Source organism: Tursiops truncatus, chromosome X, assembly GCF_011762595.2.
Source record: "Tursiops truncatus isolate mTurTru1 chromosome X, mTurTru1.mat.Y, whole genome shotgun sequence".
NCBI classification, from domain to species: Eukaryota; Metazoa; Chordata; class Mammalia; order Artiodactyla; family Delphinidae; genus Tursiops; species Tursiops truncatus.
The window spans coordinates 29865203-29893122 of record NC_047055.1 but is presented as its reverse complement, the minus strand read 5'-3'; the positions used below and the strand labels follow the sequence as shown (position 1 = coordinate 29893122).

The 27920-nt window shown below is 38.9% G+C and overlaps 1 protein-coding gene across 2 annotated transcripts in view; it reads right to left on the bottom strand.

Annotated features, from left to right (window-relative positions):
* KLHL13 (kelch like family member 13) overlaps positions 1 to 27920 on the bottom strand; it is a 185771-nt gene that overhangs the window by 65050 nt on the left and 92801 nt on the right. Inside the window, exons 3-4 of one of the 2 annotated variants that reach the window (XM_073798808.1) lie at positions 8193 to 8610; positions 6458 to 6523 (exon numbers count right to left, since the gene is read on the bottom strand). The exons of the other annotated variant lie outside the window; for it this stretch is intronic. Coding sequence (XP_073654909.1) covers positions 6458 to 6523; positions 8193 to 8233 — 107 coding nt within the window. The 5' untranslated portion in view covers positions 8234 to 8610. The remainder of the gene's footprint in view (positions 1 to 6457; positions 6524 to 8192; positions 8611 to 27920) is intronic. 2 annotated transcript variants of the gene reach the window in all.

Here is a 27920-nt window from a genome sequence, read left to right as displayed (position 1 = left end):
CTCCAGTACCACCATCTCGTGAAATGAATTGACTAATATGTCACATATCTGACCTTTCTCCATATTTTCCCAATATTCCCTAAGAACTAACCTACCTTTTTCTTGCAAGTTTTGCTTAATCCCGTGGTAAGTACAACTGAAGAATAATAGCATTAACCATCGTTTGTATGAGCAGGCGCTGTGTAATCTTCTGGAGTCCTGACAATGTCCCTTCAGACTAATCTGGGAGATCCATGTTATTCCTGTTGCTCAGACAAGACTGTAGATCATGCCAAATCGTGTGCTCTGTTTATATTCTACCAATCAGTAAAAGTACTTGGATGGCAACCAAGTAGGACTGTTAAACCCTTTAAAGCATACAAAAAGGTAACTTCTAGACAACAGAGCACAATTCTTAATACATTCAGGGTTCCTCATTACAGGAAATAGAACTGTTCACGCGAATGGCTATATATACTTAGGTGTGTGTGTGTCTCCTTTTCATTTGTTTTAGGAAATTGAATATCAAATACATTAAAAATTTCTTACTAGATACTCTGATATGTAGCCTTGTTAAGATCAAAATGGAAAATCCTAGACATTTCTCAAAGACAGCTGCTTTGGAAAGTCATTATTTCATCTTTTATAAGCACCTTCTCACAAATCAATTTCCTTAACAGAACTGTGTGGACTCTTACGGTCCCACAAAGAATTTACATAGATTATTGTAACCATGACTATGCCTTGGATTACTGTACACAATCTCCTTCACAATACAAACAAGTAGAAAAACACACTTGTGCAGGCACATACGCACATGTGTGTGTGTAGGCCCAGAGAATTCCTCAGGCCATGATGGCATAAGTAATGTGAAGGGAAATACTCTTCTGATCTTTAACATTTCCAAAGGAAAATATGGGTACTAAGCATTTGTTTGTTTCTTTGTTTGCTTTGGGGGAGTCAGGTATAGAACAGCAATAAGAGGAGCTAGTAAGCTGATAAGGTAAGGGGAACAAAGGAGAAAAAAAGTAAGGGTGAGGAAGGTAATGGACTGGCTGGAGGGAGAATGGAAAGCCAGAATGGTAGTGGTTCCTGATGTTTATGTAGCACCTTTTATAACTGGGGGTCAGATGAATGAGTTTATGAGGCTAAGATGGGAGCTGGTGTAGAAAGGACTGAGCAGGCAACAAGAGAGATCCAGCTGTCGGGGACCCAATGATCCACAGATTCTGACTACCCTTAACCTCACTACGCTGAAAAAATGATTTGCACTGAATGGGAAATTCAGAAGTCCTTGCCCTTCCTTCTTCTTTTCGTTTTCTGCAGTATCTATATTCTTTATGGCTTTTTTTTGGGGGGGGGGGGGCTACCCTTGAGTTCTTCGTTCACATGATTCCCAAATCCATATGCCCAAGTAAGCCTTCATACATCTTTGACATGCATAACCTAAATTAATTCTTAAGTATTCCCGTGTATTAAAAAATGCCTTAGGGCTTCCCTGGTGGCGCAGTGGTTGAGAGTCCGCCTGCCGATGCAAGGGACACGGGTTCGTGCCCCGGTCTGGGAGGATCCCACGTGCCGCGGAGCGGCTGGGCCCGTGGGCCATGGCCGCTGAGCCTGCGCGTCCGGGGCCTGTGCTCCACGGCGGGAGAGGCCAGAACAGTGAGAGGCCCGTGTACCGCCAAAAAAAAAAAAAAAAAAAGCCTTAAACCCCAAATCAAATTGTTTGGGTGTATTGGGAGGGGTAATGGTGGAAATCAATGATTTTTACATACATACTATCTATATACATGATTTTGCATTACCATTTTTAAATTGTTGAAAAAAGCCATTTACAGAGACAGTTTATGATCATCAAATAGGGATAATGTACCCAGGGCTCCAATAAGAGGCCTGCTGTTAGGACACCCCCGTGCTCCAGCTTTGCTTCTTTGTCTGCCTGAGATGCCTTCCCCAAACTCGTGCTCCTCCTTCAAGAAGGAATCTCTGAATCTTTATCTTCCTAATTGATCACTATTCCTGGCACATGGGAAAGCACTCAGTAGGTATTTGTTGAGCAGATTGGAAGCGAGATTTTTATAAGCAGAGTAGTGGTTAAACAAGAACTGTGTACTGAAGCCAGGATATATCCTGAAAAGTTTTAAAAATGCTGTTATTGATTCTGCTATGACTAAAAGCAGAGTTCAAAGTAAAAGGAATATCCATTTGTTAATTTGATAATTTTAGGCTATAAAGTCCTTAAAATGAAAAAAAATTAAACATACACATTGTCTTGTTAAAAATAAGCATATGTTGAAGAAAATCACCCAGAACACATACTTTCTTAAGTAAAATAAAGGCGTCACTGACAGTGATGATGGATTGCTCTAAGGAAAAATCTCTGCTCTCACCTCAAATAATAATAATTTAACTGTTTAGTTGTCTCTCAACAACTTCCTAAGTATCTCCTTAAATTACATTTGGTAAATAAAATAGCCAAACTATCGTTAGAGTTTCTGATGTGTTTGTTTGATAAGTCTGCAAACTTATCAAAATAAAAATCTATTTAAAATGTACAGTGTTACTCAAAAGAAAAGTTAAGAATATGGCTCTACTGACTAAAAATTATATGCATATAAAGCTTTTCAAATAGTTTCACTGCTTTGTGGCATCAACTATAGAAGCAACACTACAAACTGTGCATGAAGACAAAGTAATAAGCAATATTACAATCTTAATTTTTGTAAATTATGAACTATGTTGATAAGAGTAAATCATTTCTAATAATGTTTATCTATAATGGTTGAAAAACTTTTTAAAATAATAAGCACATCACATACCTAAGTCTCAAAAGCATGCCAGTTAAAGAAAGTCAACATTTCCTATGTTATACATTCTTTCAGTAATACCTACATTTTTTACAAAAATCTGAGTTGCTGAAAGACCTTTAGAATAAGACATTTTCCTCAATATCCCAATTAAAATTAATGAAATAATGCTACTATCTTGAAAAAATCGTATTTATATCCTTTTATCTAAAGAGTTATTATAACATTCACATGCGCACCATAAATGTTACAGGCAAAACTGAGATCTAGGCGATTACCTAAGTCGTTCCACCTCTTCTCCCTGAGTATTTGTAAATCTTGGTTACAAATACTTAGGGTAATCACAATAATATTTTGCTAACCAGAAGCAAACACTTTCGTGAAAAGCTAATCCTAATGACTCACTGAGATTATACCACACTACTTAAATTTTCCATGAAAAAGGCCCTTTATATGCAATTACTTTAATCTTGTTTTAAATATCTTAAAGTCCAAAAAAGGCTCAACTTCAAACTTGAACCTTGTGACCCACTGCCATAACATGGGGACCAATAGTTTCCTTAAAGGTATAATTTAGAGTTACGATATCTGCCTACTATGGTGGTATTAAAGAGACTTAGCAAACAGTTCAATACCTCTATTTTCATGAGTATTTTGAGAACCTTCTCATTCTCTAATTTAGAGTTCTTCTCATGGGTAATTTTAAATTCTAAAGTTTTTTTTTTTTTTTGGCTGCGTCGCGTGGCTTGCGGGATCTCAGTTTCCAGACCAGGGTTGAACCTGGGCCACGGCAGTGAAAGCCCAGAATCCTAACAACTAGGCTACCAGGGAACTCCCTAAAGACTTTTTTCTTAAAAGAAAGGCAGGGAGGGAGGTATAGAAACATTTATACTGCAAGATGCCAAATATATGGTAGCAAGTCTAAATTACAGAAGCTAGTGTGCAATTAAAAATTGCTATGTCTCAAAAACATATTTAGCAATTATGAAAATCCTATGATGGAAGACATCATTAACTCATGTTATATAAAGTGTTCATGTGTTACAAACTAACAACAGCATTGTTTTAGATTTATGTCTAACTTCATTACTTGGATGCAATGGTTGTCCAGTGGGGGAAATCCTTTCTTTTCCTTTATCTCATGTTGTACTACTAAGTAAAGTAAATGCGATTCTGACATGAGGGAATGAAAAACAGAATTCATCTTCTAGGCTGACCCTAGGTTTTAGCTAGATGCAATTTAAATTTGGGGTTCCTGACTGCCTTCCTAAGTCTGTCTACTTCAACCAGTAGTTCAGAACCACTTCACGTCTTCAAAATCAAATATATGTTTTCAATAATCAGTTATTTCTCATGGAATTCTGAAGGTATACAACACTTGAGTAAAATACATCTTTAGCTAGCATATATTTATTCATTCATTCCTTATTCAGCTTGACCTAAGTCAGAGACACTGTTGAGCATTTTTATGTCTTCCACTACAGGGTCTGGCCACTTGGTTTGATGCTGTCCAGCCAGTAAACAAAAACATTTGTGTTTAGGGATTTCCAGAATCAACAGTTTTTGAGATTCAGATCTGTAAAGCACAGACCAACATAACTTGTATTCCAAAAAGGGTGAAGAAGCAGCAAGATGGAGCTTAAACTGATACTCTAAACAGGGAACAAGCATTAGCCAATTGATTAATTAGGACCACGTTTTCGCATTTGTCAACTAAAATGCATTTGTTTATACTGAGGCCTCTGTAGTATATTAGCCGTTCCTGACAGTGTAAGATAGGCTCCTTGAACTTCACAAACACCAAAATCAATCCACTCACTATGCCAAGACCAAAACCTGTAGAGAAGACGTGCGAGCTGAATTCGCTCAATCATCAGTGAGTACCGAGAAGTGATGACTTTGCTAGATGTTACAAGTATACAACAGAACACATGTTCCCCAGCCACAAATCCCTTAAAGTCTAATCGGGCCGACTGCGTATTCACATATGAAACATGAGTAAGCATAAATATATTGCTGCCGTTAAGCCTTAACCATCCAGAATCCTAGATAGCCTAGTGTTTTTAAAAATTAAAAATTAAATTGAAAACAACTGGGATAGGTTCACTCTTAAAAATATTAAACGTCACTTGTTTTTCACCTTTTGGGGGCAATGTTTCTGCTCTTTATCTTCCTCGAGTCGAAAACGAACACAAACCTATTGAAAATACCTCGCAATCACCATAATGCACAACATCTATTGTGATATGCCTCCAACGGAGATATAGCAAGGTGTGCAAGCAACAGCTGTCATTCCTCACCCCTGCCTGACTCCCGCCCCCACAGGCCTCGACATGGAACTTGGATGCTACCAAGAGAAAAGGGGCTCTTCTTTACCTTCCGATGAATACCAAGAGAAAAGTCCTATACCTTTTTTTTTTAAACGTCTTTATTGGAGTATAGTTGCTTTACAATGTTGTGTCAGCTTCTGCTGTATAACAAAGTGAATCAGCTATACATATACATACATCCGTCATATCCCCTCCCTCTTGCGTCTCCCTGTATCTATTTTACATTTGGTAGTGTACATGTGTCCACGCCACTCTCTCACTTCGTCCCAGCTTACCCTTCCCCCTCCCCGTGTTCTCAAGTCCATTCTCTATGTCTGTGTCTTTATTCCTGTCCTGCCCCTAGGTTCTTCAGAACCTTTTTTTTTAAATTCTAGATTCCATATATATGCATTAATATACGATATTTTTCTCTTTCGGACTTACTTCACTCTGAATGACAGACTGTAGGTCCATCCAAAACGTCCCACACCTTGAAGCTCTCCAACTTTAGCATGCTTAAGAATCATCTGGGCTGAATACTGAACATGTACAAGTCTGGAAGTGAGAAGCGGTACTCTGTATGTTAAACAAGGAATCCAGCTGATTTGCATGCCCGGTCTACTCAACTTGGAGAAACCCTGCTTTAAAAGTCAAGGTGGCCCACCCCCACTCAGGATGACCCCGGTCAGAATGAGGTTCTGTTTTCTGTCTCAGTGCCTGGCCTTCCTCAGCGTATCAGCATTGGCTGCTCACCAATCGTTGTCTGTCCCCACTGTCCATGGCTATTATCTTGCCCTCCCACTCTCCAGACCCTTCCAGGTCTGGGAGAGTCTGAAAGCAAGGTCTCCAGCTGGCGGACAGATTTGGAGGCGGACAAACAGACACATGCAAAGTGGGAAACTGTGAAGTACAGCAATTAGGCAACAGAGGTAGTCTGAGTTACACTGATTGTGCAATACAGGGTAGAAGTTAAAGACTTGTTTTAAACTTTTTCAATGAGGAAGGGTGCCGAAGAGGACAGAGCTGGGCACGTGTGATCTGCTTGTAGCTCTGCCACAAACTTGTAACCTCTCGTGTTATCCTCCGTAAAACAGGGAAGATGCCAGACTCACAGCAGTGTGATGAGAACCAACTGAACTTGTGTTTGTGAAAGCACATTGGAAAATATAAAGCACAATACAATGATGTGTGGTATTTCTTTGATGAAATAATTTCTTTTTTTGTCTTAATAAACACAGTACCCTAGACGTTATTGAAAGTTTCTTTGATGACTGAATGGCTTCTAGTACCTCAGGGTCTTTTTTATGAAAATAAATTCTCATTGACAAAAAGGTAGAAGAAAATGCAGACCCTTAGACATACCCTGAAGTTGATTTTTTGAATATATCCTTGAAATCGGCTTGTTTTAAAGATAATTGCCTCCGTCTCCTGAAAGTGGAGTGCAAAAAAAAAAAAAAATCTGGTTAATTGTGGCTTTACTGTATGCAGTTCAAAATTTTCAAAGCATACTCTGCAAATATTTTAGCTATAAATTAATAAACCATATTTATAAATCCTGAACAGAACAATTTAAAAATATGTGAATTAACTTAAAAAAAAACCTTAACTAGCAAACCATAAGATTCTATTTGTTTTTATCTACACTCTCTTAATGTTTCAGAAAGTCTGGAATAAAGATTGACATTGAATACAACATTTACTGGCAGCTGATCTAAAAGACTAAACTAGACAAATCTGGACACAAGGAAACACTTTTCCAGTAAATATATACTCAGCCTTGGAATGCTTTGTCATTTTCTAGCTTTTTAAGCCTAAAGTTCAATTCTTTGCTGATATACTGTTTTGCCATAAAAACCAGAAAGCAAACGGCACAAGCTTTCAGAGAACAGATGGCTAATGTTCTTCTAGGTTCATTTACTACATTTTCTTATTTTCATACTGCTTGTAATTAATAAAAACATATAAATAGACGTATTGTTTCCTAACGAGAAGATTTTGTTTTTGTGAAGTTCTGTCATATACCTAACTCCTTTGGGCTAATACAAAAGGCAACGATGAACAGACATACTTCTGGTACTGCCTCAGGAATGCAGTTTTAAAAATAGAGACTACTACAGAAGCACTGCAGTATATGCTGTCAACACGCTTAAAACATTAAAGTATGCTGGCAGGTGTTTGAGGAGCTCTGACACAAAATTCAATTTATTTACATTTATTTCATTTATGTTGCTATTAGCTTAGAGAAAGTAAACATTACTAATCATTACCTTTGTCTAACTTTTTCTTCAAAATAAACAGATTTGGTATTTTTCTGGGTCATCTCACAAGCACTATTGCATTATTAAAGTCACAACTAAATCAGTCATAGTCTAATAGTATCTTTAAAAAGACCTTGGCAGAAACCTTATCCAGAATGTTATTCTACATCTAATGACTTGCTAGGCAAAAGGTAGGTAGCAAGTATTTTTGTTTTAAATGATAAATTCAAAACAGCTTCTCCTTAATAGCAATACTATTTCAAAGTCTACTTTTACTATACACACAAAAATTATTTTTGAATCATAAAAAGCTACAATGGGTTAAATTCATATTTGTCATATCTTAGTAATAAACCTCACCAAGCAAATAACAATTATATATATTTTTGGCTTAAAAATACATTAAAGTATCTTTAAATACAGATTATTTTATATTCCTATTAATATTATTCCTTTCTTTTGTGTATTTAAGAAGAATCTGGTGTGCCACCTTCTGGTAACTGAGTGAAATTATGTATCTTCACACAAGTCACTATTCTTTATTTTAACTTTTAAAAAAATATATATTTCTTAACCTGTATTACATTTAAGCTATATAAATAAATCTATACCATAGTCTGAAATAAAGTAAAATTTCCCTAGTGATTTTTTTTTTAAAAAATCAAGCTTTACACATGCTTCCTATGATTTTTCCATGGTTACCAATATGTCTCCTGGATTCTACAATACATATAAAATTGATTTTTGAACACCGTTTCACAGCCACATATGAAAACAACAGGCTTGCCATTTTAATGAATAAGTAACAGCAGTAAATAAAGAAAAAGAAGTTCTCTTACCAATAAGCCCATTTTTCTCTTAAGGTTTGAACTCTCATCATTTGTCATGTTCTTGTGGATCCCTCTCTCATCAAATTCTCTGGAGTTTTAAAGTTGAGAGCTGTGATGCACAGCTAGGCTCCTCTACATAGTAGCGCACCCCAGTGCATCTGCCTGGTATAACACTTCACAGTTGTAGCTCCCAAAAGCAGAAACAAGCTTTATGTATTCAAAACCTATGCACCGCACACCTTCCCTCGGTAGGAAACTGTAGTCAGCGTGGTTGAACTATTTACATTTCTTATCTTAACTCCCGATCCGATATGAAGATCAGAACCACATGAATCTCGAGCTTAGTTACAGTAAACTGAACAAGAACAGTGCGTTCATCTTCAGAGCAGAGGTGGGGTGAGACAAATACTAACACCAGGAGATCTGACTGAGGAAAAAAAAAACCAAACATGTTGATCTTATTTTTTCAAGGGTCATTGTCCTGATATTTGTCATATTACCTTAAATCTTTATTATCTTTAACTCTTCCCTCTCCCAGTCCCTAGTAGCCAACCAATAACTCCTATCCTTTATTCTTTATCAATTTTCCAGGAATCTAACCCCTACTGTTTCTTTGTTTTTTAACAAATGAACTATTTCCCAAAAAATGCATATAACTGGCCTCTCTGCATCTCCCATCTTTAATCTAGCAATCACATTGCTTCTAGATGACTCTCTTAAAATACAACTATACATGGCGTAAATTAAATGTGCCGAAAATATTTTATTCAACAAATATCTGTCAAGAACTTGCTACACGTTAGGTAGGTACTCTGTTAGGTGATATGGATGACATGGTGAATAAGACACAATCCCGTGCTTTCAGGAAGCTTCTAGTTGAGTGAGGGAAGCGAACATGTACTCTGACAGCACAAAATATGGTGTAGAAGATTTAGCAGCATAAGCCCAGGATTCTACAGCAGCAGAGGAACAATGAAATTGGTGCTGCAACTGAGGCCTGAAGAATGAGGCATTCACCAGGTGGACTCCAGAAAAAAAGTCTGTGCAGAGACACACACAGGTTTGAGGAGTACAACATGTTGGAGAATCAGGAAAGTCTTCAGTACAAATGGAAGGAGCTTCAGGTGCATGGTGTTGAGGGGCGTGGGTTTTAAGATACGCAGAACCATATCACAGAAGACCTTACGTGCCAGCAAAGAGGTTTGGATTTTATCCTATGAGCTATGAGAAGCCATTTCTTGAAAGAGTGGATCACTCAAGGAATTAAACAACTACGCCCAACACGCAAAACTCAAGACAAGCCGGCCAACCTACTCTTCTAATTCACAGCCTAGTATCTCCTAACACCAACTTCCCATTCTATACCTCACAAGCCCGCTTTGTTCTTCCCCTCCTTTGCTCCAGAGGTCCTCCTGCAAGAAATCCCTTCCCCGGTCCACTTTTCTAAACTCCATTCATCCCTCTAGACCCAACTCAAATTGCATTCTTTTCTGTGATGTCTTCCATGGTAATCTGAGTCTACAGTTTATAAACGTTCCTCCATTACATGGACCATACTATGCATTCTTCCTAAAGCACATAATGCACACAACGTTCAAAGAACTTTTCTGACACTTTATAAAGTGAAGCAAGATGGCAAGGAAAAGACACTGAGGCAAAAGCCAGAGCATGAGGGTAAGTGGCCTAAGAAAGTAAACCTCCCCAGACTTCACGGTACACACTAATCTCACTAACTTTCTTCATCACTCTCAAGCCTAAAAAGCAAAGAATATGGATGTAAGAGAACTAGATCTGGATTGGGCAGCAACTCTGCGTTACTATGCAACATTGTTGGCTGTATATATCACAGCTCTGGTTCAAAACCTCCAGAGAATTGATAAGAAATGGATACCAACAGAACAGCTAAAGGATGGAGCTGTGATCTTTGGAAGAAAAGAGTTGGGGGTGGGGGAGCTGTTATTGTTGCTTTACTACTTGCAGTAAAACAAGAGAATTCACCTGAAGGTCCATACCATAAACAAAAAGGATTCATGAAGACCACAGATATAGATGGGAGAGTGAGGACAGGGGATTGGATCCAGAAGGTTTAGAATCTCATGAAGAATTAAGGGAGAAAATCCAAGTGTAAGAAGGGGGTTGTTAAAAAAGGGATAATAGTGTTAGCTGGGAGATTGATCTAGGATAAGAAGCTTTACCAGAGAAACGTGTGCTGGGGTGTAAATATTTAGCGTTCTCTTGCTGTGGAACCACACCCCATTATGCTCAGTGTCAAACAGACAAGCTCTCGTTGAAGTTGGCATTTAGCATTCAACTTTGTCTCATCCTTTTTATGTATACATAATTTCTTACATTTATGCAATGATGCAAAAACCATGGTGCTTTCTTTCATTTGCCAATAAAAAATCTTTTCATCTTCTTCAAGCACTTTATGTTAAAGTGGGTTAAGAGGATTCTGCCAATAATTTCAAAAAGTAGTTAATACTTTAAAATATTCTCTCAATGACTTAAAAATGCCCTAGATAAAATCTATCTACACCTTCTTGTTTATTGAGTGCAAAAACTGACCACTTTTCCTTTCCACTAACTTGTAAGGAAAAAATTCAAATACAGAAAAAAATGGAAGAATGTGATTTTGGATGTGTGCCACACTTTTCTCAAGAAATCTTCAAAAAAGGGCAGTATTTAAGGGACATAAAATGATTTAATCCACTGGGTCTTTGGAAGAATGTTTTAAAACTATGTATCAATGGTACCATAGATTTTATTTATTTTTATTTATTTATTTTTGGCTGCATTGGGTCTTCGTTGTTGCGTGCGGGCTTTCTCTAGTTGCGGCGAGCAGGGGCTACTCTTCATTGCGGTGCACGGGCTTCTTATTGCGGTGGCTTCTCTTGTTGTGGAGCACGGGCTCTACGTGCGCGGGCTCCAGTAGTTGCAGCACACGGGCTCAGTAGTTGAGGCTCACGGGCCCTAGAGCGCGCGGGCTTCAGTAGTTGCGGCACATGGGCTCAGTAGTTGCAGCGTGCAGGCTCTAAGGTGTGTGGGCTTCAGTAGTTGTGGCACGCGGGCTCAGTAGTTGGGGCTCAGGGGCTCTAGAGCGCAGGCTCAGTAGTTGTGGCACACAGGCTTAGGTGCTCCGCGGCATGTGGGATCATCCCGGACCAGGGATCGAACCCGTGTCCCCTGCACTGGCAGGCGGATTCTTAACCACTGTGCCACCAGGGAAGTCCAATACCATAGATTTTAAAACAAAGAGAGAATAAGCCAGACCATTTCAACATTTAGTTTTGTGGAAAACAAAACAATTGCTACAGTATTTCCCTCAGACCTGGCAGAAAAAAAAAGCAATAATCATTTTATATTAGCTTTGAACTAGAACAGGTGTTTTATTCAAATTCACATGAACTAGTTCATCTAGAAGTTGTAAAAGGCGAAAAGAGGGTAGTAACTACCTCCTGGTAGTCCACAGTAATTGGACATTATTTTTGATGATAGGGTCTACATTAATCAAGTATAAATAATTCACTTACATTCTATTTAAAATAGCATCATCATCGTGTCATCTCATGTATAGCAGTACTCTTCTCATTTCTTCTTTCATCCTCCTTCTTACAGCAGGATGAGTTGGATGGTTTATAGAGTTTTCTGTTGTGTGGAAATATTCTTAGATGGTATATTTTCAGAAACATTGATCTAAAGAAGGGATGGCCAGGGGTATTTATATTGGGAGCAATTGTTCATATATCTATAGCCCAGAAGTGTATATTTCAGGTGAATTATCAGATTCCAGTAGTATGGCCACTCTATCTCATGGGAAAGGTGGGGTCAAAAGGAAGAAAATGAATGGAAGCCTCCTTTTCTGTTACTAATAACTCTGCCTGTACTGTCATTGGCTTGGGAAAAACGGCAAAGGGAGTAGAAGGCCACTGTTTCAAAACTTCCCATTCCTAGCTGAATGAGTCATAACCGTCTTATATATTCCTAAAATGTAACAAAACTCAGGTCATACCGCTATATGGTAACACAAATGATTGAGGCTAAGTCATGAGTAATTCAAACTACCTAAGAGATGTCAATTATTCAAGGTTGACGATAAAATATAACAACTCACAGCTTACCAACCTAAGTCTTAAGTTCATTACTATTTAATAGCTATAGTGAGAATTGGAAAGAAGCTAAGTTACACATGGTAGACGATTGGGAAGGAAGAAATGTTACCATGTTAAGTTTGGAAACATAGACACAAGCTAAATGACATTCCACAGTCAGAAGGGCAGACATACGGAGTTAATAAAGAAGTAAGAATATTTCCACTTGTCAATAACTTTTCAACCTAATTTTCCTATCTAGATACTCCACAAAGTATTTTACTTCTTTTAAGTGTTAAGTGATAGCCTCACCCAGCAGAATTCCAAGTTAAAAAGTTTATTATACTTGTTAATTTTTATTTTTATTTATTTATTTATTTTTTTTTTGCGGCACCGCGTGGCATGCAGGACGCGGGATCTTTGTTCCCTGACTAGGGATGGAACCCATGGCCCCTGCTGTGAAAGCGCGGAGTCCTAACCACTGGACCGCCAGGGAAGTCCCAATACCTCTTAATTTTTAAGAGTCTCGTTTTCATTTTCACCCCGACCCTGAGGTAGGCAGTGCAGATGTTAACATCCCCATTTTCCTAGTGAAGAGACACTTATTAAATGACTTGGCTCAAGTGACATAGCTGCTAAGAGAACTGGGAAACAAGAATTTAGGTCCCCTGACATCTAATTCAGTATTCATTAGTCACCTCTGTATTGTACTAATATTTATTTTAGGGGGAAAACAGACAAACATGACTCCTAAACATCACCAAAAAGGGGAAAAAGGGGTCTTCTCAGACTGATCATGAGGAAGTAAATGGCCACAGGACGGAAAGAATAGGCCATGAAGATATAGGATGCTATATGACTAAAGGTGCAGAACGATCCACGTACACCTATGGCAGAAATACCTTCCCAAAGCCAATTCGCAGAGCTCTCTTATGCCCCTCAATGAGCAATTTCTTGCAATAGACCTCAAATGCGCCATACTCTCTCACACCCCAGTGGCCTTACATATGATATTCTCTCCACTTGGAATTCCCTGCCCTCCTTGTCTACCAAAGCCAATTTCTACTCATACTTAAGTGTCCAACCATACCTCCTTCCATGAAACCTTCCCTCACATCCCTTAGCAGATTCTGGTGGTAGGTTTTGTAAACTCCCATAGCACTTCGAATATTACAGCTCCTGTCACCTTGGATTATAACTCTTTCTATAAACAATACACTAGACTATAAACTCCTGAGAGTGGTGGTTGGGTCTTTCTTATGTTTTTATTAAACTTTACTCAGGGCCTGTCACATATAGTAACCCAATTATAGGAGGCAATTTTAGTGAAATCAAGTCAGCAGAGGTAAGTTCTTCTCTCCTCTACAACTAAGCATTGTTTTCAGATGATAATTAAGCAAGAAATCATTAAAGAGTCTTATCCATCTAAAGGTGTTCAGAACGAGCCTTCCCAAAATGTACCACTTTTGTATGAGGATTATTTTGAGCTAAAGGCAATCAAGATTCTACAGGCTCAAGAGGAACGTTTGCCCCTCCCTTAACTACCTAGAAGAATTTAAATTGGGGGTCTTTTCCAGAATAAGTTATTACTTAGAGATAGATTTTATCTGAGTGGCCCAGTGTATGTCAGGGCAAACACCTAATTACCCAACATCTGCTCTTCTTATAGTTCTGTGAATTACCCTCCCATCCTTGGAAGCCCCAGGGCCCTATCCCATTCCCTAGCTCAGGATGGCATATATGTGTCATTTTACCTTTCTATCTTTGAACCTCTCATGTATGTGGGGTTCTCATACATACAAAATTAAATTTGACTTTCTCCTATTAATCTGTCACATGTCAGTTTAATTCTTTTTTATTTTTAATTTATTTTTATTATTTTTTTTATTTTTGGCTGCGTTGGGTCTTCCTTGCTGCGTGTGGGCTTTCTCTAGTCCCGGTGAGCGGGGCGTACTCTTCGTTGCGGTACACGGGCTTCTCATTGCGGTGGCTTCTCTTGTTGCGGAGCACGGGCTCTGGGCGCTCGGGCTTCAGTACTTGTGGCACACAGGCTCAGTATTTGTGGCTTGCAGGCTCAATAGCTGTGGCACGCGGGCTTAGTTGCTCCACGGCATGTGGGATCTTCCCAGACCAGGGCTTGAACCCGTGTCTCCTGCATTGGCAGGCGGATTCCCAACCACTCTACCACCAAGGAAGTCCTTCATTGTTGCTCTTTAACTGATACTAAGGTACTCTCTCTCTTCGGACTCAACAGAATATTGGTTTGATGGCATCCAAGGAATGTTGCCTTCCATCAAGCCATCAGCCGATGCGGGCACCCTGTCAGTGTACCCGGAGGGGAATTCAGGATGGATTAAGATACATATCTAAGGAATAATTTCAATGAGCCCAGACTCTTACATCTTCCCATACACAGAAAAGCACTAAAATCATTAACTTGAGATTTTTGTCTTTTGTGATTAGCAGTAATCTTCTGATGTCCAGCTACATGCTTTTTCTTTTTAAGCAAAAACTCCTGTATATCGTGGCTCCTCCCTTACCTCTTTGGAACAGTTCCTCAGAGCTCTCTGAGAGGCTGTCTCCCAGGCTACAGTCCTTAGTGAGGTCCCTGAATAAAACATAACTCATAACTTTTAGGTTGTGTATTTTTCTTCACTTGACAGATGGATGGAGACTTGAATGGCTCAATAACTGAACTGAGCAAAGGAAACAGCTACAGTAAAGAAGGGAAATGTCAATTATCTTTTGCCTAAATCAAGACAGTATTTTTTTGAATTTGATTTTATTTGTTTTTTATACAGCAGGTTCTTATTAGTTATCCATTTTATACATATTAATGTATATATTTCAATCCCAATCTCCCAATTCATCACACCACCCACTCCCGGCACTTTCTGCCGTTGGTGTCCATATGTTTGTTCTCTACATCTGTATCTCTATTTCTGCCCTGCAAACCGGTTCATCTGTACCGTTTTTCTAGGCTCCACATATATGCATTAATATACGATACTTGTGGGCTTCCCTGGTGGCGCAGTGGTTGAGAGTCCACCTGCCGATGCAGGAGACGCGGGTTCGTGCCCGGGTCCAGGAAGATCCCACATGCCGCAGAGCAGCTGGGCCCGTGAGCCATGGCGGCTGAGCCTGCCCGTCCAGAGCCTGTGCTCCACACGGGAGAGACCACAATAGTGAGAGGCCCGCGTACCGCAAAAAAAAAAAAAAAATATATATATATATATATATATATATACACACATACGATATTTGTTTTTCTCTTTCTGACTTACTTCACTCTGTATGACAGTCTCTAGATCCAACCACGTCTCTACAAATGACCCAATTTTGTTCCTTTTTATGGGTGAGCAATATTCCATTGTATATAGGTACCACATCTTCTTTATCCATTTGTCTGTCGATGGGCATTTAGGTTGCTTCCATGACCTGGTTATAGTAAACAGTGCTGCAATGAACATTGGGGTGCATGGGTCTTTTTGAATTATGGTTTTCTCTGGGTATATGCCCAGGAGTGGGATTGCTGGTTCATATGGTAGTTCTATTTTTAGTTTTTTAAGGAACCTCCATACTGTTCTCCACAGTGGCTGTATCAATTTACATTCCCACCAACAGTGCAAGAGGGTTCCCTTTTCTCCACACCCTCTCCAGCATTTGTTGTTTGTAGATTTTCTGATGATGCCCATTCTAACTGCTGTGAGGTGATACCTCATTGTAGTTTTGATTTGCGTTTCTCTAATAATAGTGATGTTGAGCAGCTTGTCATGTGGCTCTTGGCCATCTGTATGTCTTCTTTGGAGAAATGTCTATTTAGGTCTTCTGCCCATTTTTTGATTGGGTTGTTTGTTTTTTTAATATTGAGCTGCATGACCTGTTTATATATTTTGGAGATTAATCCTTTGTCTATTGATTCATTTGCAAATATTTTCTCCCATCTGAGGGTTGTCTTTTCGTCTTCTTTGTAGTTTCCTTTGCTTTAAAAAAGCTTTTAAGTTTCATTAGGTCCCATTTGTTTATTTTTGTTTTTATTTCCATTTCTCTAGGAGGTGAGTCAAAAAAGATCTTGCTGTGATTTATGTCAAAGAGTGTTCTTCCTATGTTATCCTCTAAGAGTTTTATAGTGTCCAGTCTTACATTTAGGTCTCTAACCGATTTTGAGTTTATTTTTGTGTATGGTGTTAGGGAGTGTTCTAATTTCATTCTTTTACATGTAGCTGTCCAGTTTTCCCAGCACCACTTATTGAAGAGACTGTTTTTCTCCATTGTATATCCTTGCCTCCTTTGTCATAAATTAGTTGACCATAGTTGTGTGGGTTTATCTCTGGGCCTTCTATCCTGTTCCATTAATCTATGTCTCTGTTTCTGTGCCAGTACCATATTGTCTTCATTACTGTAGCTTTGTAGTAGAGTCTGAAGTCAGGGAGTCTGATTCCTCCAGCTCCATTTTTTTCCCTCAAGACTGCTTTGGCTATTCGGGGTCTTTTGTATCTCCATACAAATTTTAAGATTTTTTTTGTCCTAGTTCTGTAAAAAATGCCATTGGTAATTTGATAGGGATTGCATTGAATCTGTAGCTTGCTTTGGGGAGTATAGTCATTTTCATAATATTGATTCTTCCAATCCAAGAACATGGTATATCTCTCCATCTGTTTGTATCATCTTTAATTTCTTTCATCAGTGTCTTATAGTTTTCTGCATATGCATCTTTTGTCTCCCTACGTAGGTTTACTCCTAGGTATTTTATTCTTTTTGTTGCAGTGGTAAATGGGAGTATTTCCTTAATTTCTCTTTCAGATTTTTCATCATTAGTGTATATGAATGCAACAGATTTCTGTGCGTTAATTTTGTATCCTGCTACTTTACCAAATTCATTGATTAGCTCTAGTAGTTTTCTGCTGGCATCTTTAGGATTCTCTACATATAGTATCATGTCATCTGCAAACAGTGACAGTTTTACTTCTTCTTTTCCAATTTGTATTGCTTTTATTTCTTTTTCTTCACTGATTGCTGTGGCTAGGACTTCCAAAACTATGTTGAATAACAGTGGTGAGAGTGGACATCCTTGTCTTGTTCCTCATCTTTAAGGAAATGCTTTAAGTTTTTCACCATTGAGAATGATGTTTGCTGTGGGTTTCTCATATATGGCCTTTATTATGTTGAGGTAGGTTCCCTCTATGGAGAGTTTTTATCAAAATGGGTGTTGAATTTTGTCAAAAGCTTTTTCTGCATCTAATGAGATGATCATATGGTTTTTATTCTTCAACTTATTAATATGGTATATCACATTGATTGACTTGCATATATTGAAGAATCCTTGCATCCCTGGGATAAATCCTACTTGATCATGGTGTATGATCCTTTTAATGTGTTGTTGGATTCTGTGTTGAGGATTTTTGCATCTATATTCATCAGTCATACTGGTCTATAATTTTCTTTTTTCGTAGTATCTTTGTCTGGTTTTGGTATCAGGGTGATGGTGGCCTCATAGAATGAGGTTGGGAGTGTTCCTTCCTCTGCAATTGTTTGGAAGAGTTTGAGAAGGATGGGTGTTAGCTCTTCTCTAAACGTTTGATAGAATTCACCTGTGAAGCCATCTGGTCCTGGACTTTTGTTTGTTGGAAGGTTTTTAATCACAGTTTCAATTTCAATACTTGTGATTGGTCTGTTCATATTTTCTATTTCTTCCTGGTTCAGTCTTGGAATGTTATACCTTCCAAGAATTTGTCCATTTCTAAGAATTTGTCCATTTCTTCCAGGTTGTTCATTTTACTGGCATAGAGTTGCTTGTAGTAGTCTCTTAGGATGCTTTGTATATCTGACGTGTCTTTTGTAACTTCTTTTTCATTTCCAATTTTCTTGATTTGAGTCCTCTCCCTCTTTTCCTTGATGAGTCTGGCTAATGGTTTATCAATTTTGTTTATTTTCTCTAAGAACCAGATTTTAGTTTTATTGATCTTTGCTATTGTTTTCTTTGTTTCTATTTCATTTATTTCTGCTCTGATCTTTATGATTTCTTTCCTTCTACTAACTTTGCATTTTGTTTCTTTTTCTTTCTCTAGTTCCTTTAGGTGTAACGCTAGATTGTTTATTTGAGATTTTTCTTGTTTCTTGAGGTAGGCTTGTATAGCTATAATCTTCCCTCTTAGAACTGCTTTTGCTGCATCCCATAGGTTTTGGATCATCGTGTTTTCGTTGTCGTTTGTTTCTAGGTATTTTTTGATTTCCTCTTTGATTTCTTCAGTGATCTCTTGGTTATTTAGTAACGTATTGCTTAGCCTACATGTGTTTGTGGTTTTTATGTTTTTTTCCCCTGTAATTTATTTCTAATCTCATAGCGCTGTGGTCAGAAAAGATGCTTGATATGATTTCAATTTTCTTAAATTTACTGAGGCTTGATTTGTGACCCAAGATGTGATCTTTCCTGGAGAATGTTCCATGTGCCCTTGAGAAGAAAGTGTAATCTGCTGTTTTTGGATGGAATGTCCTATAAATATCAATTAAATCTATCTGGTCTATTGTGTCATTTAAAGCTTGTGTTTCCTTATTAATTTTCTGCTTGCATGATCTGTCCATTGGTGTAAGTGAGGTGTTAAAGTCCCCCGCTACTATTGTGTTGCTGTCGATTTCCTCTTTTACAGCTGTTAGCAGTTGCCTTATGTATTGAGGTGCTCCTATGTTGGGTGCATATATATTTATAATTGTTATATCTTCTTCTTGGATTGATCCCTTGATCATTACGTAGTGTCCTTCTTTGTCTCTTGTGACATTATTTTAAAGTCTATTTTATATGAGTATTGCTACTCCATCTTTTTTTTGATTTCCATTTGCATGGAATATCTTTTTCCATCCCCTCACTTTCAGTCTGTATGTGTCCCTAGGTCTGAAGTGAGTCTCTTGTAGACAGCATATATATGGGTCTTGTTTTTGTATCCATTCGGCGAGCCTGTGTCTTTTCGTTGGAGCATTTAATCCATTCACATTTAAGGTGATTATCGATATGTATGTTCCTATGACCATTTTCTTAATTGTTATGGGTTTGTTTTTGTAGGTCCTTTTCTTCTCTTGTGTTTCCCACTTAGAGAAGTTCCTTTAGCATTTGTTGTAGAGCTGGTTTGGTGGTGCTGAATTCTCTTAGCTTTTGCTTGTCTGTAAAGCTTTTGATTTCTCCATTGAATGTGAATGAGATCCTTGCGGGTAGTGTAATCTTGGTTGTAGTTTCTTCCGTTTCATCACTTTAAGTATATCATGCCACTCCTTTCTGGCTTGTAGAGTTTCTGCTGAGAAATCAGCTGTTAACCTTATGAGAGTTCCCTTGTATGTTATTTGTCGTTTTTCCCTTGCTGCTTTCAATAATTTTTCTTTGTCTTTAATTTTTGCCAGTTTGCTTACTATGTGTCTTGGGTGTTTCTCCTTGGGTTTATCCTGTATGGGACTCTCTGCATTTCCTGGACTTGGGTGGCTATTTCCTTTCCCATGTTAGGGAAGTTTTTGACTATAATCTCTTCAAATATTTTCTCAGGTCCTTTTTCTCTGTCTTCTCCTTCTGGGACCCCTATAATTCGAATGTTGTTGTGTTTAATGTTGTCCCAGAGGTCTCTTAGGCTGTCTTCATCTCTTTTCATTCTTTTTTTCTTTATTCTGTTCCACAGCAGTGAATTCCACCATTGTGTCTTCCAGGTCACTTATACGTTCTTCTGCCTCAGTTATTCTGCTACTGATTCCTTCCAGTGTATTTTTCATTTCAGTTATTGTATTGTTCATCTCTGTTTGTTCTTTAATTCTTCTAGGTCTTTGTTAAACATTTCTTGAATCTTCTTGATCTTTGCCTCCATTCTTTTTCCGAGGTCCTGGGTCATCTTCACTATCATTATTCTGAATTCTTTTTTCTGGAAGGTTGCCTATCTCCACTTCATTTAGTTGTTTTTCTGGGGTTTTATCTTGTTCCTTCACCTGGTACAAAGTCCTCTGCCTTCTCATTTTGTCTCTCTTTCTGTGAATGTGGTTTTCCTTCCACAGGCTTCAGAATTGTAGTTCTTGATTCTGCTGTCTGCCCTCTCAGTATTTGTAAAGCTAGAAACTGAAGAAATGCATTTCACTGGTTTATCACCACCTAGACCGGTGAACACTGAAAAATGAAAGTGTCTCCTGAAACCAGTCATTTCTACAGACTGCTAATTGCAAAGGATAAAAGCATATTCTTTGGACTGTTACACCCCATTAAATTATCATAACCAGTGATGATGAAAGAGTGAATCACAAAATCCAATTTTGACAATAACTGCTTCACTAGATTGAACAAAAAAATAAAATATAAAACAGTGAATTCAACCAAGCAAGCCATTGCACATCACCAATACGCAGTAACTCAAAGGGTACGCTGAGCAGTCACTAGTAAAATACACAAATGAGGCACAGGAGGGCCCAATGCTAGCAAGCCCTTGTAACTTTCAAAATAGAGAAAAATATATGTATTTGATTAATGACCTATGAAACTTCCGTTCCAATATGGAAATTATAATTTAGCCTTAAGGAAATGTCTCAAATCCCTCTCTTACCCCATTTCCTGGCCTCCCCCCTTATGCAACTGGCTGGGTAGAAATGGCAAGGATATTAACGTAATGAACAATATAAGGAATAAAAGACAAAGCAGTTCCCCATAGGGAAGAGCCTATTCCCAACACAGTCTAACACATGCATAGGGTTAGGGAGAGGGGTGGTGGTTTCTGCAGCTGTAAGGGCTCACTGATGCAGATCATTAACCACTATCTTCTGTGTATTCTCTGGTATGGTTAGAAAGGCTGGAGGTTTTTACTTAAACAAAATAATATGGTCTTATAAAAGGGAGCTGTGTTTTGCTACCACTAGATTTGAATTTTGCCATTGGGACACAGAAATATAGTGTATAAGTCCCTATGGGCTAGTTGGAAATACAAGAGTCATAAAAGCCTCTAGGATCTTGAATCCTAAAGGAAAGATTGGCTCAGAAGACACAGAGAAGAATCAGCCATCCAGGGAAACAGACACTAACAGTTAAAGGAATCAGTCCCAGAACAATGAAAAATCGGTAGCAAAAGATAGGATTCTGTATTAACTAATCATGCGATAGCCAAGAGTAAACCTAACTCGCCATCTGTTTTAATCTGAAATTTAGAATTAATTATGGCTTCCTTATTGCTTTCATCATCTCAGCGTTCCATGACTCCTTATTTGTGTGGATGTAGACTCCACTTTCAAGGTCCCCTCAACCCCAGCCCCACCTTATTTATTCAACCCTATTTCTCATTATAAGCCATCCCAGAGTTGCACATATCTGGAAAGCACAGACCCTTTTACCCAGAATTGCCATGGGAGTTACAGCTTTTTTAAAAGAAATTACAATTTATAGTTTCTATGAATTCAAGAGAATCCAGATGGAAGTGTTACACAGAAACAATTTTGGGGAGGGAGGTTAAGGGGAAAGGGAAATTAGCAGAGGTTTCCCTTGTCCCCAAATATCTTTTCCTACAGTACCAACTCCCCGTCCAATAAACTTTCTCTCCAACTCTTGTGTCTTCCTCTCCTCTCCTCTCCTCTCCTCTCCTCTCCTCTCTCTCTCTCTCTGTCTCTCTCTCTCTCATTGTTTGCTCTGTACTACTGCCAGAAATTCCAGCAATTACAGGTTTATTTTATCATTTTAGCTAAATAGAAGTTTCCTGAAATTGTACCAAGTACAGTTGCCGGGATGAGGTCGCTATCAGTTTTTCACACCTTGGTGTGAATGAGTTCAGTCAAGTTTCTTCAAACGGCAGACAGCTGCTGCCCTCAGGGAATGGGGAAGGGTGGTAGTGAGAGGGAGCCTTCTGGAACCCTGGCAACCTAGGGTGGGGTGTTATTTGAAGGAAGTTGGCAGGGGGCCTTGCTGGATAGAGAAACTTGACTAGAGATGAAGAAAGAGAAGCTGAGACAGAGAAGGGTGCAGAAAGGGTCATAGGAGAACAACCAAGCTCAACTTCCAGTACCACTGTGTCTTCCAGCCCAGAATCCATCACGCCTTTCCAGACGCCCTGCTCCCAGGCCCTGGAAACCAAACTAGTACTGCCCATGGGATAGATCAGCTCCTTACGTAGGTTAAATACAATACGTGGGGCAGGGCCAGAAACCTCACCGTCATATATATGATGTATCATGTCCAAACAAATAATCTGTAAGTAAACCTTTAGAATTCATGGCATTGATAGGTTGGGAACTCCTTGTACTTTTCAGCATATAACTCCTCCCCCCCAGTACACACACCCTCAGCAGGTGGTCTCTTCTATTTTGGAGATGCTGGTTTTTTTCTGTCACTATCCATTCAATTCATAAAACATTTCCTTTGCCTGGATTGTGGCTGCTCCTCTGTTCTTAAGTTCCAAATCAAGCTCTACCTTTTTTTTTAAAAAAAAAAAACCTGTTAGTCTTTTATTTATTTATTTATTTTCATGTGCGCTGCATGCGGGATCTTAGTTCCCCAACCAGGGATCGAACCTGTGCCCCCTACAGTGGAAGTGAGGAGCCCTAACCACTGGACCGCCAGGGAAGTCACAAGCTCTACCTTTCTGAAGCCTAATTGGATTCTCCAACCAAATGCCCCCTTTTCTAAACTCTTGCAGGACTCGCCTCAGCCTCCGAAATAAAGACTGAAAGCTAACTTTCTACAGGCAGAAAACGTTCATTCATCCCCCCAAACAATTAATAAGCACCTACTTTTGTTGTGTTTAGGCTGGAAGTTCAAACCTGAGTAAGCCCAGCTCCCCACAACCCTAAAGGTGGCCACAGCCCAGGGAGTATCAAATACAGTCACAATACGATGTGAGATGCATGACAGTGGAGGTGACAAGAATGCACATGGAGCACCCTAACTGGGCAGGGAATGGGGCAAGTTCCACAGAGGTGACACCTGAGCTGAGTTTTTAAGAATAAGCAGGGGTGGGTTAGGCAGTCAAGTGACACAGAGGGAATGGTGAGGAGAGAGGGAGGCAAACTAGTTAAGGGATAATTGCAATTGTGACAACATAAAGTCTTAAACTAAAGTGGTAGGGAGGGACATTCAAAAAAATTTTTAGGAGCTAGAATAGATAGGACTCACTGACCAGAGATGATGATAATGGCTAATATTTGTTGATCAAGTGCCATGCGCTAAGTAGTGTTATAAATGCTTTACTCAGTAAACCATTTAACTTAACTTTACTATGACCTTATAATGTAGGTCCTATTAATATCCCCATTTTACAGAAGAGAAAAGTAAGGAATAGAAAAATCAAGTGCCATGAGGTATACAATGAGTAAACACTGGGACTGGAATTCAACTCCAGGCAGCCCAGCTCCAAAGACCACCACTAAGCCCTCTACACACTATCTTTAAAATGTAGGGTCATTGGGGAGAAGAGGAGCCCAGGACTGAGAGAGAAAACGGTCAGGAAAGGGCTTGAATATATTGTCTGTTGCCTTTATTAATTATTTCTGCTCCTTGTTCCTAAAGTCAAAAGCCAATTTCTCTGTTCATTTTCTCCCTATATGTTCTAGTGTTTTCTTCAATGTACTGGTAACCCAACAGGTACCTAGTCTTGACCTCAGCCTGTTCTCAGTTTTTGCACTTGGCACATTCAGCCTCTTCCTAAAATGATTTACCTTCATGGCTTATCTCCCCTATTAGGCTGACAGCATCCAAGGCCCAAAACACATCTTATTCACCTTTGATGAACGGCATCCAGTACCTAATATGTACTCAAAAACTAATTGGCTTGAACACAGAATAGCAATGATTCTTAAAGTTTCCTATTCCTCAGTCATCTGTAAATTGCCTTCATTTGTCACCTCACTCCTACATTTATTATTTGATTTTTCTTTAAATCAACCCTTTAAAAGTTTGCATTTATCTTAAAAGGAAAACGTTATACTTATTACTGCAAATGGAAAACTGCTATAACGTACTGCAATGAAAAGGCAACTATGAAAACAGACACAACTCCTAAAACAAGAAATGTTTACTTGTACACAGACTAACACCATCCTATTCCTCATGTATTACGTCACACGCACTGTGGGGTAGGGTGGGGTTTTTTTCTATTCAAGTGAAATTCACATACCATAAAATTAACAATTTTATACTGAACAATTCAGTGGCAATTAGCGCATTCCGAACGGTGGGCAACCACAACTTCTGTCTCGTCCCCAGATATTTTCATCACCCCAAAATAAAAGCCCATATCCATTAAGCAGCTGCTTGGTGTCCTCCCCGCTGCCCGCAGCCACTGGCAGCCACCAGTGTGCATTCTGTCTCAATGCATTTATCTATTTTGATATTTCACATAAGTGGAATCATACATTATGTGATCCTTTGTGCCAAAATTCTTTCACGAAGCATAATGTTTTGGAGGTTCATCCATAATGTATACAGTATCAATACTTCATTTCTATTTATGGCTAAATATTGCATTGTAAGCATATACCACAGTTTGTGTATCCATTCATCCATCGATGGACATTTGAGCTGTTTCCATATTTTGGCTCTTGTGAATAGCTGTGAACATGCATGTACATATATTTGTCTGACTACTCGTTTTCCTTTCTCTTGGGTATATACCTGGGAGTGGAATTTCTGGGTCATATGGTAATTCTATGTTTAACTTTTTGAGGAACCTCTGGCGTAGGTTTTGCACAGCACACTCTTTTTGTGTTTCAAAATAACATGTGGGATTAAAAGATTTCACACCAGAATGTGTGTCTCCAAACATATGACAGGTAAGGAAAGAGGTGCCTTCTTATCGTGCTTATGAAAATACAAATTTCAAATAATCTTCATCATATTCGTGTGCTAGTTGTTTTCTTTGCAGTTGGTCCTTTTACATCAGTAGCAGATGGTTCCGGCAATTACTAAATTAGGTCTTCGTATCTGAAGATACATGACTGATTTCATCAAAATCATGCCCAGGTGTGAGCATTTCCTTCACAGTCTAGCACTTTACATTTTAGAAATTCCATTTCATCTCCTGATCCATGTTAGTTCAGAACAAAATAGAAAAAAAAAAACCCAACAAAATATAGAGCACAGGCTTGATTCCAATTCACAATTACATATCCTACAAATACTCTGTAGATTTAAAAATTACCATTCTCTGGATGTAAAGTTTTGCTCTCTCCTTGAAAAGACTGCAGCCATGCGTTGTCGAGTATGCCTGAGCACTGCACCACTAATGCAGTTGGTCAGGATGAGATGTTGTTACCTGCCCTAGTCTTCACTTCAGCAATAATATTCATGAAATCGCAAGTGTAATACACCAGGCTTTTTTTATTTTCCCTAATAAACGTTAAAACAAACAACAAACCTATTCAAATTGAAAGCGTAAGTCTGTGTACTGCCTGGAGTCTTTACGCTGCCAGTAGCACGCACACCATACTTCAGAAAACACTGCTCTGACAGGAGCTATTTTTTAAAACTGCACATGCTATACTCACATATTTTGTTTGCCAAACAAACAGGAAGTTACCATCTTGTCTGCAAACTGACAAAGAACAAATGTACAACTCAACACAAAGAAATTCAAAACTAAAGGAGTTTTTAATAAATCAGAAGACTTAGACCTGTTGACTTCCTAAGAGAAAGGTGAAGTATCTTTGGGCAGGCATCTCCTAGAATCCAAGCTGTGAGGACAAGTGCTTCCGGAAGGACTCACAGTCACTTGCACTTTGCAACATCTTCCACTGGGAGATGCACTCACCCCGTGATTTGACAGAATACTTTGTATTCAAAGAGCACCCACCCCTAATTTAAATAGAATGCTACATTTCTTCCTGCAGTCAACCGTGTCATCCCCTAGAATATACTACACCCGCTGACACACTATCTACTGGCCAATAAGAGAGAATAATTTTTAAACAAATCATTTCCTTTTTTCAATATAGATTATCACAGAGAATCTTTATTCTTATGCTAAGGTGAAAGCATTTAACCAATTTTTTCAAAGGCAGGTATCCGTGGATATATACAAAAACAGAATATACCTTAAAAGCTGCATAAAAAGTAGAATTTTCCATCTTGAAGACTTTCACTGCCACTGACTACTCACATATAACTTGGGGGGGGTTCCATTAAAAACAAAACGAACAAAAATCTGTCTTCCAGCCAAATATTTTGAAAATAAGTCTAAGACACAATAAAATAATTTAACAATATAGGAATAAATGTAAAGATTACACATGATCATGTACGCAAAGTGCCTAGCACAGGCCCATTTGTGTCACAGCAATTTAACAAATGGCAGTTTAGGTCCTTCAAGATCAGGTGGCTCTCTTTGCTCCTTGGAACTAAACCGCAAATCCTCAGGCCACAACTAAATTGTAACTGTCAGGGTGCCCATAATCCTGGTGTTCCCCTATTTTAGCACGCAGCACATTCTACCTCATCTAATAATTACATGGATTTATATCTATTTTATCAGGTTGTAAGTACCCCTGAAGGCTCCTTAAAGCTCTTAAAAGAAAATGCAACTAAAAATTAAAAACATGGAAGAGAAAACCGTTTAATAAATGCCAATAATATCACTTTACTTTTATATGATGCCCTACTAATTACAAAGCACTTTCATGTCCTTGATTTCATTAATTTATGATCTTTTATTATCTTTGCCTCACCAAGAAGGAAATTGAGACCCAGGGAGGTCAAGTGATAGCTTGTTAAAGGCAAAGCTAGGATTAGAAATGGAGTTTATAAAGGTGAATAGGAAGAGAAAGGGACAAGAGTAACTAACAGCAAAGGTGGGGGACGTGCAAAGAGAGGAGAGACAAATACACAGATACACAGAGGCTCGGCGGGAAGAACATGTCCCCAAAGGATATGTGAAATGTGTGGTCTTAATTTTTTCAACTGCAGACACAATAGTATCATCTCTTAAAAATCACTTTGCAAGTGATACATGGTAGCTCATAGGGACCTTTAACTGGTTGCATCTGTCTAGGCCTAATCAGGAGAGAAACCAAACACTAATTTGAACTGGGAGTTTCACGAAAAGAATTATTAGCTTTGACAGGGGATTTGAATAACAGGGAACTAGAGTGATGAGCAACTGGCTAACGCTAAGCAAAGAGAGTTCTAAAAAATACAGGAATGTCAGATGTCAGGAACAACTACTACCCCTAGGGCTGAAATAAAGCACCCACGTAAGAGATCCCTCCCCCAAGGCTAAAGGCCCAAGGGAGTGCCCCCAACCCAGGGCCAAGATCCAGACCTCATTTGGAGAGGGCATAGCTCACAGAAGGGCAGAGAAGTTGCTGTGGTCCTCATCTTTGGAATTTCTGGAAAGCTGAGCCGGCTTTGAAATTTTCCAGAAATTTCAAAGATGAGCCTATCATTTGGAACATACCTCTGGGAAGTGCCTTACCAGAAGCACTCTTCCACAACACTGTCTAAGGCGGCGCCAGGAAAAGCTACTGACAATTGGGTGAAGAAACCGGGCACTAGAGAAGATGCCTGAGTTGCCTGAACAGTCTGCTGAGCAAGCCCACAGGAAGCTTGAAGCAAATCCCTCTCCTCGTGGTATGCCTTTCCAGAACCTTCTACCAACAAAACTTCAATGCCAAGTGGCAAAGGAAACAAATATTTCAAAGCCTCAGATCCATGTCCACA